The 18,678-nt window shown below is 34.5% G+C and overlaps 1 protein-coding gene across 1 annotated transcript; it reads right to left on the bottom strand.

Moving 5' to 3' along the window:
* Window positions 1-2,794: 2,794 nt before the first annotated feature.
* On the bottom strand, window positions 2,795-11,712 carry LOC111710581 (uncharacterized PE-PGRS family protein PE_PGRS3). Its single transcript, XM_023484690.1, has 7 exons — window positions 11,558-11,712; window positions 7,163-8,137; window positions 7,013-7,066; window positions 6,378-6,733; window positions 4,940-6,280; window positions 4,352-4,435; window positions 2,795-3,225 (listed from the first exon to the last, which is right to left on the bottom strand). The coding sequence occupies exons 2-5, from the start codon at window positions 8,130-8,132 to the stop codon at window positions 5,477-5,479; spliced, it is 2,184 nt and encodes a 727-aa protein (XP_023340458.1). The 5' UTR covers window positions 8,133-8,137; window positions 11,558-11,712; the 3' UTR covers window positions 2,795-3,225; window positions 4,352-4,435; window positions 4,940-5,476.
* Window positions 11,713-18,678: the final 6,966 nt, after the last annotated feature.

Raw genomic sequence — 18,678 nt, 5'->3', positions numbered from 1 at the left:
ACAATGGGGGTAGTCTCAGGAGTCTACTCACGACTTCAAAGAGTAATTCAGAACTATATAGAACAATACTTTATAATATTTAGTCCTTGCATTAGGACTACAATGGGCTATATAGGGGACATGTAGTAGACTTTATACAATAACAGCATTTTTAAGGCTTCAGAAAACTTGCTCCCCCCCCCCCTGGCTAAAATCCTGTGTACGCGCCTGTAAAAAGTAAAAAAAATCTTTTGAACACATCATTAATCAATATGGTTATCAAAAGATCCACATAAAACACTGATTTCAGTCGAAATAATTGAAGTCCGTGGATAACTAAACAAAATAATAGGCATAAAAGTTGCTTTTAAGACAAAAAAAATTTCAGTGTTTCGAAAAACTTTTTTTGGTCTTAGATGAAATAGTCAGTATTCCGTCTAGAGCAGACGGATTTTAAAAAATCCATATTATATTTACTAATGACTTGAATCATTTTTTAATTCGGCAAAACCTCTTTGTATAAAAAAACACTGTGCAGTTTGCAAACAAAACATTTTCAAGTTTTATGGATTGGTATTTTTGTTCCGACAGTTTAGAGACACTAAGGACATGTTTACAGAAGTCAGGAAATCAATAAGTCTAAAATATCGGTTCATCCCTTTTAGAATAATCAATCAATCAATGAGTTTAATGAGAATTAAAAGCAAAATCAAAAAAGATAATCGAAAATTATATCAAGACATGTGCAAACATACCTGTACAATGTATAATATCTTTAAACTTAAGTTTGTCTGAAAAAGTAACAAATCGTTCACCTCTAGTAACAGTTAATTTCGACTTTTAATGCATTCAAAGCATTCCAAATCGTGTTTTACCGTTGATATTAAAGGTATGTAAAAGAAATCAATCAATATTTATTATGCTTTGCTTGTTTCAATCAAGTTATGTTCTTTATTTTGTATTGCAAATGATTGTTCTGTAAATCCTTCGGATCTTAGTAAAATGTTAGTTAAGAAACAAATGAAATATTTTGATGTCCCATTGGAACATGAATGGAAAGTTCCTGTTTTACAAGTACTTTTAAATACAAGAATGAATAATTTATATGTTGAAGGATTCGATGATTACGTAATAACTGAAATGATAAATATGTTATGTAATGATCAATGTTGTCTATTTGTGCATAATTTTGCATATTTTTCTCTTTTCTTTTGGAAACCTGTATTTTCAAAAATTTATTTAAACAAATTTAAACGACACCATTTATATATGTATTTATATCTTTGTGTGTGAATAAATCTTTATAATAATAGTATAAAATTGTAACTAGAAAAGAGGCGCAAAACGCCATGAAAGTCTTGTCTTAATGTTTTGGTCATTATAGTTTAAGGAAAAATGCGGGTAGACCCAGAGTCAAGGACATAAATGCTTGTAATCTTTGTTCCGTAGACGTATTAATTTTAAGTACAAGGTGTCCCACATCATATACGAACGTCAATGGGTCTGAATTACGTTTTTCATCAGAAAATTTAAGAACAATGAATCATTTCGAAAAATTGAATAAGGCTGATGCAAAAATTTGATTGCGAAAAAACCTAGATTTTTCCAGTGTTGTGTGTCTATTTAGAGGTTAAGCTTAAAGAGATAATCTAGAATGATATGGGACTGAATTCCTAGACACCCTGTAAATTTTAACCAGTGCTTAGGATCCGGATGATTTTGACTTCCTGGATCCGGGTCCGCAAAAATATGCGGATCCACGGATCCGGATCCAAGGGATAAAATATCAACCAAAAACTGTAAAAAAAGACTTTTTTACTTCTTAAACCCAAATCTAAACTTTTAAAAAAAGGGAGATTATAAAAATTTCCTCATTTCGGAATTGTTTTAGGGAACATGAAAATAAAAATTTGAAAATTTTTTTTGTTATAAAAATTCATTAAATCTTAAAAGATATGACCTGGATCCGGATCAAGATTAAATGGATCCTAAGCATTGAATTTTAAACAAGTTGAGAAAGATTCGCATGTTCAGTTAAATCCTACAAGCCTTTCTTCACTCTCGTAAATAAGAAATATGTTGCCAATATTAATATAGAATATCGAAGTTTTTAGGAATATGTACGTTTAGTTACACCAGGTTACTCACACAGAATGAGACTATTGTATGGAATTCATTCCACCGTTGTTGTTGCAATAAAGATTCTCTACATTAAAGCATGTTTTTATCTGCCTTTAGAACACCATGAACCTGAATTGAATTAAATCTCCAGAGTCCAAATTTAATGAATTTGAGCCGCGGCTTAAATCTGCCAAAAACCAGTTTCAATTGAGCGCCGGCTTAAATCTTGAAAAATTTGATGAAATTTGAAGTGGAATCAACTTTATTGGAGCCAAAAAGTTTAAATTCTTTAAATTCGGCCTCCGGTCGTTATAAAGAGTTTTGAGTGGTCGTTATAAGTCTTATCCTTTGTGAGAACCCTGTGTGCTCCGAGTCATTTTATCTGAAAATTACGACAATTCTCTAATTCTCTCAATCTTTGTTTAGATTTAAAATAATTCTGCAAAAATCATATCATTAAACTCGATGAACTAAGAGCATAAAAAAATATCTTAACCTAATTAACTTTATCTTTCTTTTTAAACAAGAAAAATTCGACATGTAAAATATTTTGCAACTAGGTGAAAAAAAAATATTTTACAAGTTAAATGATCTTCACTACTACTTGCAAACAATCGACGACGAAAACTATTTTTTTTTAAATATTTGAAAAAAATACTATATTATCTAAAAATTAATAAAAATATACATAATATACTTTTTTGACCATTTATTGAGGATGAATTCTAAATTTCTAAGACGTGCAGGATAACTATGGAAAAAATCTAATTTAATTAAATTCATCAAAACGCTCTCGTAATATTTTGAGTGCAATTAATAACTGCACAAATAAAACTTAATTGAATGAATGAATTTATTTAATCTATTTTCAACTTAATTCAGCAAGTGAATGTTGGTCAGAATTTCAAGATCTTGGCGTTGTAATAACACAGACTGTCAGAACCCGATATTTTCAGCTTTTCCCGTCCCGTTCCTTTTCTCGTCCCGTTCCCTTTCCCGTTCCGGTCTATTTCCCGTCCCGTTCCTTTTCCCGTCCCGTTCCTTTTCTCGTCCCGTTCCCTTTCCCGTTCCGGTCTATTTCCCGTCCCGTTCCTTTTCACCTCTCAACATTACATTTCCCTCGTCCTGCAGATAAAAAATATGATTAACCATAATTTTTTTTAATCAAAAACGCAGACTTATAGTGTCAAGCAACAAAGACATGATTAATACTTTCCTTTTAAAAAATGGTAATAATTTTCAAATTTCTGCATGAAAAAAAAAAACAATACTTAGAAATGGCAAAACTTAAAGCGTAATTTTAAAGATGGCAATGCCAGATTCACAACAGTACCCTTGAAACCTTTATGGTAAATAATGTAGAAGATATTGTAGTTTTTCTAGTTAAGTGTTTAATTCTGATAATTCCATTAAAATTTCTGCAATTGTAGAGTAACCACAAATATAAATAATCAGTTTTTAAAATCATAAAACATTGATATACAATTCCTACTTAATGACAAAGCTTTGCAGGGCACCGTTGCGAATCAGATATTGTAATCTTTGCATGGAGGGTTACTTTAAGAAATATTCAAAGTCTGGATCCGGATATGACCGGATTAATTTTTAATAAAAGGATTGATCCAAGATCTAATTGAAAATTCAATGAATCTTAAGCACTGGGTTGAATATTGGAATTTAGCTCCAGGGTTACCCACAAAGGACGAGACTGTAAAGACGACATAAAAATCTTCAAAATATGACAATTTCGAAGCTGAATTAAGTCTTCTGGCTTAAGTGGTATTTTTAGTGATTGGACAAAGAAACAAGTTTACAGTTGCAGCTGGAGTCGTGAATATAAGGAACTGACAATATAAATTCAGTACAATCGTCTCTGAAGTCTCATCCTTTGTGAGTAACCTATTATAAAAAAAACCTAGGAAACAATTTTGTTAGCTGGATCCAGATCATACAGAAGGGGATTCACTTCCACATGTATCAGAAATAAAATATAGAGGCATTTGACGGAAAAAAATGAAAGATAAGTATTTAATATCCTTTAAATTTTAAAAAGGATTGGTACTTGAACCCCCCNCGAAGAAAAGAATTATTCTAAAAGCAACAAAAATCTGTGTAAATACCCCTTACAAATCAAGTTTATGAAAATTACACCAAAATTTGTTTTTCACCAACATTCCCTTTAAACTTGAGGTAAAAATTAATTTTCCCTAGACTAGTCACAGTAGCAGGAGTATTGGTTCTGTTTACTCACCTTCGAACTATATTGTGTAGATTCCAAAGAGATTCCAAGCCCGTTCTACTCCTTACTTGCTACAACGAACGCTCCGAGACAATCCTGAATGTTAACATTATGTTATTAGGATGAATTTACAAAATGTAAAAAGATTAAATATAAGGATCTTTTGGTCCAGGAAGTGTTCAATTATTATTAAGAATGAAACTGATTATCCCCGCAATAAACATGGGAATGAGCGTGTCCGACGGGCCGGGGTCAGATTTCTTTAGGACGTTTCTCACCCGTTCATAGAGAAACTAAATTAAACCTGGCAATCGATCCAAGTATCCATAATTCCCATGTTTATTAACACCTTAGTTCAATAGAAATGATTCGTCATAACACCAATGATTTAATTTATTTTCCCTGTTAACCATGATTGAATGTCTATGTCCATAATTTAGTATCAATTTTAACCTAAAGCATAAACAACCATTTTTTTAGGTGTTATAAACACACACTATTTGTTTTAAAATGTCTGAAAACCTCGTAGTGTCATTATAAATTTATTGGTTTTTAGAGATGTAATAAACTTAACTTAAATTATCCAAAATATTACTATACCTCGCGAATTGCGCCATAGTTCCCTTTAACACTCGATTTTCGTGATGAACCCTTTAATCTTCATTCGATATTCATATTATAAACATTATATACACTACTTCATACATCTTAAATTAGTTCATTAATCCAATCTCTTTCTTGGAATAAGTTGTTGTTACACTTCTGTCTCATTATTGATAACAATAAATATCTATAAACGGGAACATTCAAGTTAAATCTCTGCTTAGGATTATGTATACCTGATGGCTCTTAGTTTCAAACTTAGAGCTACTGGGTACTAAACTTAAGATACCTTGAATTTGTTTCAACAAAGCGATACTTTTAACTTAACATTTTACAGCACACTTATCTATTTCATGTTTAGATTAACTAAACTCTCTAACACTGAAAAAGGATCTTTCCTTCAATTTTTTTTTTATCATTAGAACCAAACGTATTTTATATCTTCAGAAACAACACTTTATTTTACGTGTCGAAAAAGGTAATGCTTTACATTGCGTTCGTGTTTTGAGAAAAATCGACGAGAATAAAAACAGCTTAGTATGGTCGTTGTCTATTCTGTCCATAACTGGAACCACTATATTCCTTCCCCCCGCCACCATACAAGCCTTCATCATACTCTCCGCCGCCGTAGCCAGAATTTCCGCCGTAAGAATTTTCAGCTCCATACCCTGAGGCACCTCCTGTACTGTAGCCTCCACCAGCACCAGAGCTATATCCTCCGCCTCCAACTGACCCATAGCCTCCATCAGCTCCTGTGCTATAGCCACCGCCAGATTCATAGCCTCCTGTACTATAGCCTCCGCCTCCTGATCCATATCCTCCTCCGCTTACTGATCCATATCCACCACTTTCTGATCCATATCCTCCGCTTCCTCCTGATCCGTATCCACCGCCCCCAGATCCGTATCCGCCGCCCCCTGATCCGTATCCGCCACCACTTCCGGCCCCAAAACCACCATCCCCCCCCGAACCATATCCACCCCCACCTCTTGATCCAAATCCGCCACCACCCCTAGATTCGTATCTGCCCCCTCCATAACCCCCACTGCTCTCCCTTTCGCCTCTATCTCCGCCTCCTCTACCACGACCCCGTCCTCCAAACCCTCCTCCACCCCCTCCCCTGGCTCCGAATCCCCCTCCTCTGCCTCTGTCTCCGCCCCTCCCTCTTCCCCGTCCTCTTCCACCCTCTGGCTTTGGTGGCAACTTGGCCATATGTGGTTTGACAATACTAGGTGTTACTCTGATAGGATGTCCTTGATACATTTGATTGTTAAATGTTTGTAGAGCACTCTGCTGGCTAGCAGAGTCACAGTAGGTAATAGTGCACTCACCAGTCGGCTAAATTAATGGAATTTAGAAAGAAAAATTTAGAAAGTCAAATATTTGAAAACCTGTGTTTCAAAAAATAACAGTTGAGTTATAAACAATGATATACCTGTCCAGTTGTTTTATCGTGGTACAACCAGACACGAGGTTTTTTAGTTTCACGATCAGATTTAATATTTCCAACAGAGCTGAAGTATTGAACAAGCTCAGGTATCTTAGCAGAGAGCGGTAATCCTTCTATAAATATTTGAACCTCAGAGCTGATACGTTCCTCATCTGGTCCACTGCGCTGAAATCTTCCGCCTCCGCCACCTCCTCTACCACGGCCTCCACCTCCACGACCTCCAAACCCACCTCCACCTCGACCACCGAATCCTCCGCCTCCACGACCACCGAATCCTCCGCCTCCACGACCACCAAACCCTCCTCCCCCTCCTCTAAACCCTCTATCTCCCATTTTAAAACCTATAAAAAATCAGAAATGGCAAAATAAACTAGAAGAAAATGTTGTTTCCAAAGATATAAAAGTTGTATATTTTGACAGCTAACGCCATATTTACTTTGATGAATTTAAACCTTATATTCCAAAACATTTATTGACGGACAAGACATGTGGACAAACAATTCCACAGTCATTCATAAATACAATATTATATTTGGGGATTCATCTCACATATAACCTTGGAATATTTTCAATTTTCACGAGGTATTTAGTTTTATTTGTTTAATACGGCCTGTGGCGACCTCCACCGCCTCCATCTCTACCACCATCTCTGTCCCGGCCTCCTCCACCACCGCCTCTCATAGGTCCGCCTCCTCCACCGCCATAACGATCTCCGCCACGATCTCCTCCAAATCCACCACCACCTCCTCCTCTACCTCTGCCACGTCCACCTCCAAATCCTCCGCCACCCCCTCCTCCTCCTCCGCCGGGCTTGGGAGCTTGACATTTGTTGCACGCATCCCTCCATGCAAAGTTATTGTTTCCACATTCACAACTCCAGTCTCCAGGTCTAGCGCTTCCTCCACCTCCGCCACCTCGGTCTCCTCTGTCACCACCTCGGTCTCCTCTGTCGCCACCCCGGAATCCTCCACCTCCTCTATCTCCTCCATATCCGCCGCCTCCTCCTCCTCTGCCTCCACCGAAACCACCTCCACGACCTCCTCCACCTCGGCCACCAGGGAATCCTCCTGGCGGAGGTCCTCTAATCATTGCCATAGTGACCTTGATAAGTTTACCATTGAAGTCTTTCCCATTGAACCACTGTATAGCACTCTGAGCTGCGTTAGGGTCGTCATATGTGACAGTAGCCTCACCTTTAGGCTGTCCTGTCATCTTGTCGGTGTAAACAAAAATCTTCTGTTTTCCCGTCTTTCTGTCCATCTTGATAACTCCGATGGAACCGAAGAACTGAGCAATATCTTCTTCTGTGGCATCATAAGGCAATCCCTGCACAAATATCTGATTGTCTGATGGAACTTTGTCTACAGGAGCGTAGCTTCCTCCTCCTCCACCACCTCCAAACCCTCCGCCTCCTCCACCACGTCCTCCACCGCCTCCTCCATAGCCTCCACCGCCTCCTCCATAGCCTCCACCGCCACCACCTCCGTAACCTCCTCCCCCTCTTGAACCGCCATCTCTATCTCCTCTGTAACCGCCTCCACCACCACCGCGTCCTCCACCATATCCGCCATCTCTATCCCCTCCTCGAAATCCTCCTCCTCCTCCACCACGACCTCCGCCACCACCCCTTCCTCCACCTCCACCTCGTCCGCGGTCCTGATATCCAGAGTAAGCATCATCTACACCGTGTGCTGCGTATCCAGCATAACCGCCACCGCCGCCGCCGTATTGGTCACCCATTCCGCCTAGAGAGAACACATTTGCAACCTTACACCCCGTACTTTTCAAGCTTAACTTTAACGCATTAAATAAATTCTTAAGTAAAGAGCAGCAAAATTTTTTCAATCAAAAATATTCAACTTTTAATCTTTGGAAACAATCTTATTGCACACATTACACATTCATAAAAATATGATAAATTGATACAACATTTTCACCTTGAAAAAATTATAATTTATGGAACATCCAGAAAACATTTTTATTGAAAATGATTTTCATTTAAAAATATTTTCTAGTGTTCATAAATGACTAAATAATGTGAATGTATGTCCGCTGCAATAATCAAGCTGCTGTATATATCTTTTATACATGTATTTTTCAATCAAGCTTTCCAGTTCGTATTTAATTAAATAATTTAAGAAACCCCATTGATGATAAAATGGTTGAAATTTCAAGTGACCTTCCAATTAAAGAGACGTATCTAGATTTACAACGCTACCCTTTAAACCTTTATCTGACCAAGAAAGTTTTTCTAGCTTAAGTTATGTAGCTTAAATCTGCAAATTGTAAAACACAACTACAATTAATATCAAATTTAAACGAGAAAAACTAAGATATCTAATCGATTCTGATCAGAAAAAGGTTTGTAAAGCACCAATGTGAATCGAACATACTTCTACATTTTAAAAGTTAAAGATAACTAAAAAATACATTTGAAAACTTAAAAGATTTTGTTGAATATTTTTGTTTGAAAAGATGACTTACTAACATCTTGATTGAGAGCAGGTGACTTACAAACACCCGGCGTATATATTTAATGTCTATAACATTTTGTTTAAACTATGAAGAAACTTTAATATGGTGTCAAAGAATCACTGTGAGGTGTGTGATGTTTCATAAAATCCTGACCTTCCTAGCTAGGGGTTTATAAGTGTGGGAATTACCCCCTCTGATTGGTTTTAACATGATCTGGAAAAAAAGGAACATTTGACGCCAGACTAATTATAATTTGTCCTTTTTGTTCCCCCTTAATTCTAAATTCTTTTTCCCAATTCGGCGAAATAAAAAATAGAAAAACAATGTGCTCCAACTTAGTTCTGGGTAAAAGATCTTTAAAAGGGGGAGATTTTTCGAGAAAATATACATCCCTGTATTATGTTACCGCCTTGAAAAGTAGAAAATTTCCCTAAAAACAGTTAGTATCCCCCCCCCCGATCTTAGTTATTTGGAGCGCCTACATATTTTACAATAACTTGACGAAAAGAATGACAATTTGTGATCGAGGTCCATTTTTCCCACACAGGCTTAATGAAACATAGAACACACACCTCTTAGTGTTTTTTTGAATAAAAACATAATACTTCTTTTGTTCAGATAATAAAGATTATTTCAACTCAATGCAATAATGTCAATAATAATTTTAAAAATATCACGCAAGATAAACGATAAATCCTGGGAAAAACTCAAGGGTATATATTCAAGATCAATTGAAAATTGGGGAAATTATCTTAAATTATTCGAAACTATCTATGTAAAAACTTTTTGTTCCCCCTGGCCTTTCTGAAAATGTTTACCAATAATTCGTTCATTTCCCCCAAAAATCACGTATTCCCATTTTTTCGCACATTTCACAATAAAATTTAATGCTTCATTCAAATATATCAAACATATGAATAAGAAGTTTATAAGAACGGGGAGGGGGGGGGGTTAAACTTGATATATATACCCCTGTAATAACTTTTAATTTTAATTGATAAAAATAATCCTTAGAATCGCTGAAACAATTAACTTACAAATTACAATGAAAGAAAACTGAACAGTTAATAATTGAACTAGTAAAAAATTTAGGAACTGATCAGTAATCTTTGAGCGATCAATAAGACTGTGTAAACTAAAACATTTAATGTAGAATAGATTTTGTTCGATAAAATGAGAGAAACCCCCATGAGAAAGGGGTTTGAATATATAGCATCCATTGCTACACAAAATTAATATAAAATTTTGTAGTTATAACCGAACCTCGATAGTCTTATTTTTAGTTTATATACCGTCAATTTTGATTTCTTATCATCATACAACAGTTTAAAACTAAAACATTAGTTTGACAACCCAAACTTTCCATTAAAATCTGAATTAAGTTTCAAAAATTTCTTCAGTCACACTAGTTCAAATACCATCGTTGTTTTGATACCTTGAATTTATCTCGCTATATTTTGTTATGACAAACCTATACTTCGCGACCCTAATAATATATTAAAATATCAACTTTATGTTTCTTCACCAAATCAAGGAACAGAATCTGTCTGTTCGTAAAAAGAAAGACAATTTAAGTGTTGTCAATCGAATAGATATTTGTATAAATCGATCATATATTGTAATTTCAAGATGTGGTTTAATAAACCCATTTTTATATCCATGTTGATGAATTTTATATAAAAAATAATTGTCAACTTTTAGTTTTGTGTGTTTTATCACGTAAGTTGAACCAAATCAGACCAAAACCTTGTCGCAATCAAGCGAGAACATGTTAACTAGATATTATCTTCATATTTTATCATAACCGTTATGTTAACACTGATATAAAATCAAGCGATAACATGTTAACTAAATATTATCTTCATATTTTATCATAACCGTTATGTTAACACTGATATAAAATCGAAACTATTGAGTTTATATATTAGGTGAGAGGATTAAACCTGTTATAAATGTATTCAATCCACAGTATGATCAGAATTCTTTAGATGTAATGACAGTAATAACAAAATAATTTAACCAATGGTATCGAGAACAATGACTGATATTCCATTTTGTTGTATAAATCCCAGATTATATTTAGATATATTATTGTACCTTTATAAAAATCGATTATTAAATAGATATTTTATAATAAATGACCATCATATATAATAATTTCAATTAGGTACTTCATCAACCAAATTCAATTTCCATTTTTAAGGAAACCTTTTAGTTCTAAAAACCCTGGTAGTCATGAACACTAAAAATCCGTTGAAATATTGTCACATGGTGAACATCTCGTAAAAAAAGACAACAAAATCCTATTTAATATATAATGATCGTTGTTAATACACAGAACATAGTTCTTCAGATCAATATCGAATATTATTTCATATTTGTCGACACCTCTAACCTTGTAGATATTCAAATTAATATATTAAGGACCAGAACTCTTATAAAAGATAATATTAACCAAATATATCACGTTCTTGCTAATTCAGCACATTAAAATTCATTTAGAAAACCAACACCGAAGCCAGTGGGATTGGAGCGATAACGTCGCTGTTTACGATAATATTCAGGGGCGTATTCAGGAATTTGTCCAGGGGTTAAACAAATATTTGACACCTATTTTCAGTTAAATAAACCAAAAAATTCGCTCTAACATTAACTAAGGATTACTGAAATTGTTAAAAATGAATCCCTACCTTAAAATAGCGAAGAAATGCGATGAAGAAAGGTTGAGAAATCTTCTAAGTAGTGTAGCGTTGATTTTAACACGCTAATATAATGTTGTTGAAGGTGCAGATTGAGGAGGACAAAATGGCGACTGCACCGACTGCTTGGTAGGACGCGAGGAGCTAAACAGGGATAACTTTTCACGAACTGACCAAAATGAAAAATAAAAAAATTATAAAATCAATAATTTTTACATTTCATATTAAACATATACTAAGACTTTGTGAAACAATTTTATCCCTGGGCTCACCCTCGATTCACCGATAGCCAATCAGCGTCGAGAAAGTTTTGATCAGCCAATCATAGCTGTAATCAATAGCCGGCTTTCAACAGAGCCCAAATCGTGTCATCCGTACTATTTGCAAACATATGACGTCTCCATTTACTTACGTCCTAAATACGGAGGAATTTTGTACTGTCAGGATCTTTCATGACATTATAGTGTCTGACCATAAACTGCTACATGGCGTGTTAATTGTTGGGAAAATTCGGGCTCAGTAAACATGAAACTAAAAAGACGACATTTTCTTCGAATATTAATAAGATTAAGCTGTTCAAAGTTCGCATCAAAAAAAAAGAGATTCACGATGTGTAACTTTTATTTTCATTTTATCAGAGATAAAGATCGTTAAGAAATCTTCCAGGGGGATTCTAAAGCAGTTTAGGTTAAAACTGCAGATTAAAAGTGCGATGATTTTCCCCTGAAAACGTTTAAGATGTTATAAACTGAGAATTGGTACCAATTGGAGCGTACACTGGAATAATTGTCCGGAGACTCAGGATCAGCACCCGTTATGGCCTAAAAAACCCCATGGAAACCATAAATTTATTTTCCCCCCTCTCTCCGAATTTCTATACTTATAGGAAAACTTTTCCAAGTTAGAATCCAATACGATTCATTAACTCATCTCATGCAAAAGTACATATCCGCTGCAACTGCACCACAGAATTATAAGCTTTTTGTTTTGAGAGATAAAGAGTCATCAATCATCATTCAGCACTCTACGTGTTTAATTGCATATCATAAGTAATAAAAAGAAAACATAAAACCTAATATTCGAACATTAAAACAATTAGAGAGTTTTAATTTTCTAATCCCTTTTTCTTTGCAACCATAAATTTAAACCTTTGATATATTCAAACTTTGACTTTTAATCAAACAAAATTTATATAGTAATTGCAGTCGAGATATAAACTGTTTACAAATTATAACTAATGGGTTGCAATTATTAAGGGATTAGAAAAACTTAAATTCTTTCCTTTGCCTATCCATGTCTGTATGGGAAGCATGAATGTAAGAAACAGGACTAAAAAAATTAATGTATAAACGTCTCATCGATCTCATCCTGTGTGGGTAACTTCAGTATGTGTAACAGCAATTATAACATTCTAGAGAAATTAATATAGAACCATGAACACGTGACTCACACTCCAATTTTCTAATCTTTATATCTTTACAACCTTTGATATTTTAAACATGATGCTGCCGGCCCTAGAATTTGATCTGTAAATCAACATGGTCAAGGTTTAAAATATCAAAGTTTTTATAGGTTTCAAACTTTCCTGATTTTTACAAAGGCTGCAGCTGGTATGAAATAGGGTTCCCAGCGATACGGAAAATATAAATATAGATTCAAGATTGACATTTCGCGAAATTTTCGCATTTTCGCTTCGTTTTCGCTTCATTTATTTTCGCAAAAAATGCGAAATTTTGCGAAAAAATTTGCAAAAGACGATCGAAATTTTTTGGATTTTTCGGATCGCTGGAAACCCCATTATGAAACTTGAGAAGTGATACTATAGTTTCACAAAAAAACTAAAAGAAAAAATGGATTGGTAACAGAAAGACACATATAATGATTAAGGGCGTATACAGAAAAAAAATCAAGTGCGGGGGGGGGGGAAATTTGTTTGCCCCCAAGGAGCTCCGGGGGGGGGGCAAAATTTGAACGGTAAATTCAAAACATTCGGCTTCTTGGATATCATGCTTAAGTCTAGTATAAGATGCTTTAAAGGTACACATACAGTCCAATTACCTTGCAAGTTGCATGTACTATACTTTATCTCTTCTTCAAACAAGATACTAGCAGAAAAAAAATATTGTTTCTAAAAATCTACATTTTATTATACTGTTCTGTTAGTAATAATTATATAGTATTTAAACTAAAAATTGTAAAAAAATTAAAAAACTCAAGCCTTCGTGGCTTGGCATTTAAAAATAATTGTTTTACTTTGCTATCCCTGATAGCTGCCATCCGATTAGGATAAATGTGCATTCTAAATAAATTTTTTCATTCGGACTTCTGTCATGGTGGCTCTGGTCCATGTATACAATTTTCAATTAGTGCACTAATTTGTTTTTATGTTCTTCACTCTTGAGTTTAAGATTCGAAAAGTGTAAAAGCTCTGAGTTCTAGGGGGGCAAGGTCTAGGGTGGGGCACTGCCTCCTTGCCCCCGACCCCTGTATACGCCCTTGGTTGCACGGTCTCACGCAAAAATCTATAATAATTTTACCAATAACTTTCTTAAAACTGAAACTAAAATTTGGTTTTTTATAGTTCTACAATGTGGAATGAACATGTTTAGAACAGTGAGATAAATNCCCCCCCCCCCCCTCGTACGCCTCTGGTACAGTTATCAAATATGATAATCAGTTAGAAAATAATCTCAATAACCCCGCCACTAATTGATTATAGTTTTTTATCTTAGAACCTTATATCTTTAATTATAGGCTTTGCTTTGTTTAGAAAAATTATAATCCCGATCGATGTGCAAACCTGCCGAATGTCGTAGGTCTTTGATATTTTGAACAGGCCCATAGCCAGGGGGGGGGGGTAAGGGGTCAGAGCCGGCCCATGCTACAGAAAATTTTCATAATTTTCGTAAAATATAACGAGTAATTTTAGTTATAAATTATGTCCGACGTAATTCTTTACTAATGTCAACGCACTATGTAATTTAAGCTTGAACTTAATGTTGCAGTGAAAATTCGATTTCCCCTGAATTTGGTGTTTGACTAGCGGGCCTGAACACCTGAATCTATCTTAACCAAAGACTTTGCTGAATGCTGATTTCTTTGCTGTTTAGTGTTTAATGTTTTAGGTTCCGATTTTTCTTTTCAAAATAATTATATTGACGCGGCACGGAAGCAAACATTTCTAGTTGACCCTACACGGTAAACTTCGCACCTTACTCCGCCTGAGCACCTGCTAGTTTTATCGTACCGACCGGTCTGTCTATTCCTAGAGGCCGTGTCTGTACACATAATCATCTCTAAACCCGTCCACTCCATCCACTGGTAATCATTTTAGTTTAGTTGTCTGTCAGCTGACAAGGCCCAAAATCCTTGAAACTCTGAAGACGTGTGCGTAGATTTAAAATTAACCAACACAAAAAAACTTCATGTTTGTGAAAAATGTGACATCCTGACGTTTAAGCTTTCACGATTCCGATTTTATGAAAAGATTAATAAAATTTTGTAAACTCGTGATTATATAGATTTTATATAGGCTATTGTGCACCTGGCCAGTGGATTTCCTGCACATTTCAGCATATTATTACAAATGATTTTAAATGAAACCTCTCCAAAAAAAATATTGTAATACAGATTTTAAGGTACAAGAAAGAATTTGAGAAATAATCATAAAATGGACAAATTGTGACATTGTCGATTGATAAGAAAAGTAAAAAATCTGAATATATGTAAGTTTTCCACTCATTTCTGGCATTTACAAACTCCATCAAATAAAGAATTTATTTAACCTACCTTTTAGCTTTCACCTTGTTTTATATCCTTCATTATAGTCATTCATTTTTCATTAACTACAAAGATCTGTTAGAAAAATGATTATGCTTAATACGCTGCAAAACTTTGAAAAAATATTGTCTTTGTTTATATATTCTAATTTCCAGAGGCGCAACTAGCCCTTTTGCTAGGGGGGGGGGGGTAGAGGCAAAATATTATTTTGTAATGGTCCGGGGTGGGGTGTAGGGCCCCACTTTAAACAATTTTTTCAAAATAAAAGCGCTTTTTTAAGAGTGTGACGTCGAAAAAATTAAATTTTCAGTTGTTGCATGCAGATTTGGCTGTGTTCAATTCAAATTTTTTTTTCTTGTATTTTTTAAAAAATTTATATTTTTTAACAACTGTAAAATTAACGATATGAGTCAATCAATTCTTTTCATGTGTGAACGGAGCGCAAAAGAAAATTTGTTAAGTACCTTGTTTAATTACAGATGTAATTACAAGAAATAATCATTTATTCTGAAAAAAAAACATCAAAATACATACATAATTTTAATCATCTACATTGAAAAAGGACGGATAATGTTACGTTTTCTCCTAAAGTTATTGAATATGATTGATAATTCTAAAAATCTTATTTCATTTTCGATTTTATAAAAGTTCTTTCAAAGGGGCGTAAGAGAGCATTTGTGCAGGGGGGGGGCACATTTTGTGCCCCCCCCCCCACTTGGCAACATTGTGCCCCCCCTTAAAGCCCCTTTTTTGACAAAAATATTGATATATTTTTTAACTATGTAAACTTAAATTAATGTAATTTTCTTAACAGGGAGGGGGCACATGTTGCCAAGGGGAGAGGGGCACAAAATCAGGCAATCCCTTTTAATACTGTAGTGTAAGCTTCAAGGGATGAAAAATATAGATGGAAACGTTTCTAAAGAAATACCTATATTTTCATAGGTTTGATACATATTGTATAATAAATTATGATATCAAATATATATTTACACTGAAGGCAGTATTGATTAAAGCTTTTTTAATGAAACTTTTTAAGTTAAGGGCAAAAGTGAGATTTTAAAGTATTTTTTTTCTATATGATATATAGAAAATATAATATACTTAAATATAACATGTTAACTAAATATTATCTTCATATTTTATCATAACCGTTATGTTAACACTGATATAAAATCGAAACTATTGAGTTTATATATTAGGTGAGAGGATTAAACCTGTTATAAATGTATTCAATCCACAGTATGATCAGAATTCTTTAGATGTAATGACAGTAATAACAAAATAATTTAACCAATGGTATCGAGAACAATGACTGATATTCCATTTTGTTGTATAAATCCCAGATTATATTTAGATATATTATTGTACCTNCCCTCTTATAATTTTTTTACATGGATCTCATATGTAACACATGATATTTATCATGTGGCCGCAGCCCTTGTCAGCTAGCCGCGGCGCCCGGCCCCCTAGCCTGTCCTAGCCGCAGCGCTCTGTCCAGAAATCGTCTTAACCTAACCTAACCCTAAAATAATAATTTTGCTGAAAAATAAGTGGTCATTTACAAAACTGATAGGAGGGGAAGGAGAGGGGAAGGGAAAAGTCCAAAAATCGTATACTAGGACGGACCCAATATTTATTTGTGTACTTCATTAGATCTATACCATAATTGCGTTAACAACTACTTTGCTTTAAATTACATTTACAAATTTGTATTAGTCATAATATCTAGCTATCTTTCTGTCTTATCTGTCTATCCACGTATCTATCTATCCCACCATCCATGTAAGTATGGGTAGTATGAAGGTATATATAAGGAGGACCGGTTCAAGTATATATATATAGGCAACACAGTTAGGCAAATACATCTGGTGGCAATACGGGACATTGAGGGATACATGTATAATACGAGATAAGAACCCCTCCCCCCTCAATTTGCAACGTTTTTTTTTAATCATGTTTTATTCTCAATTTTATTATAACTTTATTATTGGATTTTTTATCCAATGTTGATTTTTTGTTGTTGCTAATTTGTTACAACTATTGAGGATTTTTATTTTGTTGTAAATTAACTGACACACACTGTATCTGTAAGTGTACATTCTGTAAATGACTAAGAGATATTAAAAGCTAAGAAAACAATCTGTTAATTCTTGATATGCTGATTATTCGATTTCTTGTATCCATCAATTCCTCAGTGATTTCTTTTTATAAATTTTATGATCGTTTCTTGTAAACCTTTCTTCTTGGTTTATTTAATTCTTTTATTCAATAATATCTTCTTACATGATCTCATCCTTTCTACATTTTTTATATCACCTATTTTTAATTTGATTTTAAACATTTTTGCAATATGTTTGCTCGTAAACAAATCTAAATTGTAACTAATTAGAGAAGTTTAAAAACTTTCTAATCTCTGAGTGGTTCAGCAAAAAAAGCCAAAAAGAAATAATAGTAAATTATTTAAATTTTTTTTGTTTAACAAATTTGTAAATCTTGAAGAATTGTAAAGAATCCTGGATCCTGGATTGTATCTGAATCCGGATCCGCATCCAAATAAAATGGATCCTATAAGCACTGGGTTCGAGTAATTTTTTGTGATATTTGTCATACACGCAACAGATAGAAGTAAGATTAATAGCGATCAAAAGCGATTATTTTCGCCATAAGCCTATTCCCCTTTTTAGTTTTCTCGAACACTCTTTTTTAAGTGCAAGAAGAAAAAACTAAAAATTGTGTCGGAACAAAATTGCTTTAAACTTGAAGAATTATATATGCAAGCTTGAATCTGATGATTTTCGTTACAAACTTTATTTCAAGTTTTATGTTGGCTCCATGTTTATATATTCCGATTGTGCCATGTGGAGCCGTGTATTTGTGTTGGCTCCATGTTTATATATTCCGATTGTGCCATGCTCCAAGCCGTGTATTTATGTTGGCTCCATGTTTATATATTCCGATTGTGCCATGTGGAGCCGTGTATTTGTGTTGGCTCCATGTTTATATATTCCGATTGTGCCATGTGGAGCCGTGTATTTGTGTGTATATACGAGGAAGGTATTGTTATATATCTACACAATAATACTATCTCTAGCATATATTCACGAATATCCCACTAAAGATAAGCAGTATGCGTTTATAACAAGCAAGATTCAGGCATGAAGAGGGGAAGGGGGGTGGATACCGGATACTGCGTAGTATAATATAGCAGGAGAACGATTGATTTTTACGCAAAAAGAATATCATATTTCATCGGGCCATCAATAAATGCTAATAACTCATCTTTGCAGTTGGTGATTTATTTTGTTTCTCTTTCATCTCTCTTATTCCTT

The sequence above is a fragment of the Eurytemora carolleeae genome, unplaced genomic scaffold, assembly GCF_000591075.1.
Source record: "Eurytemora carolleeae unplaced genomic scaffold, Eaff_2.0 scaffold677, whole genome shotgun sequence".
Lineage (NCBI taxonomy): Eukaryota > Metazoa > Arthropoda > Copepoda > Calanoida > Temoridae > Eurytemora > Eurytemora carolleeae.
This window is presented reverse-complemented; position numbering and strand designations above follow the sequence as displayed.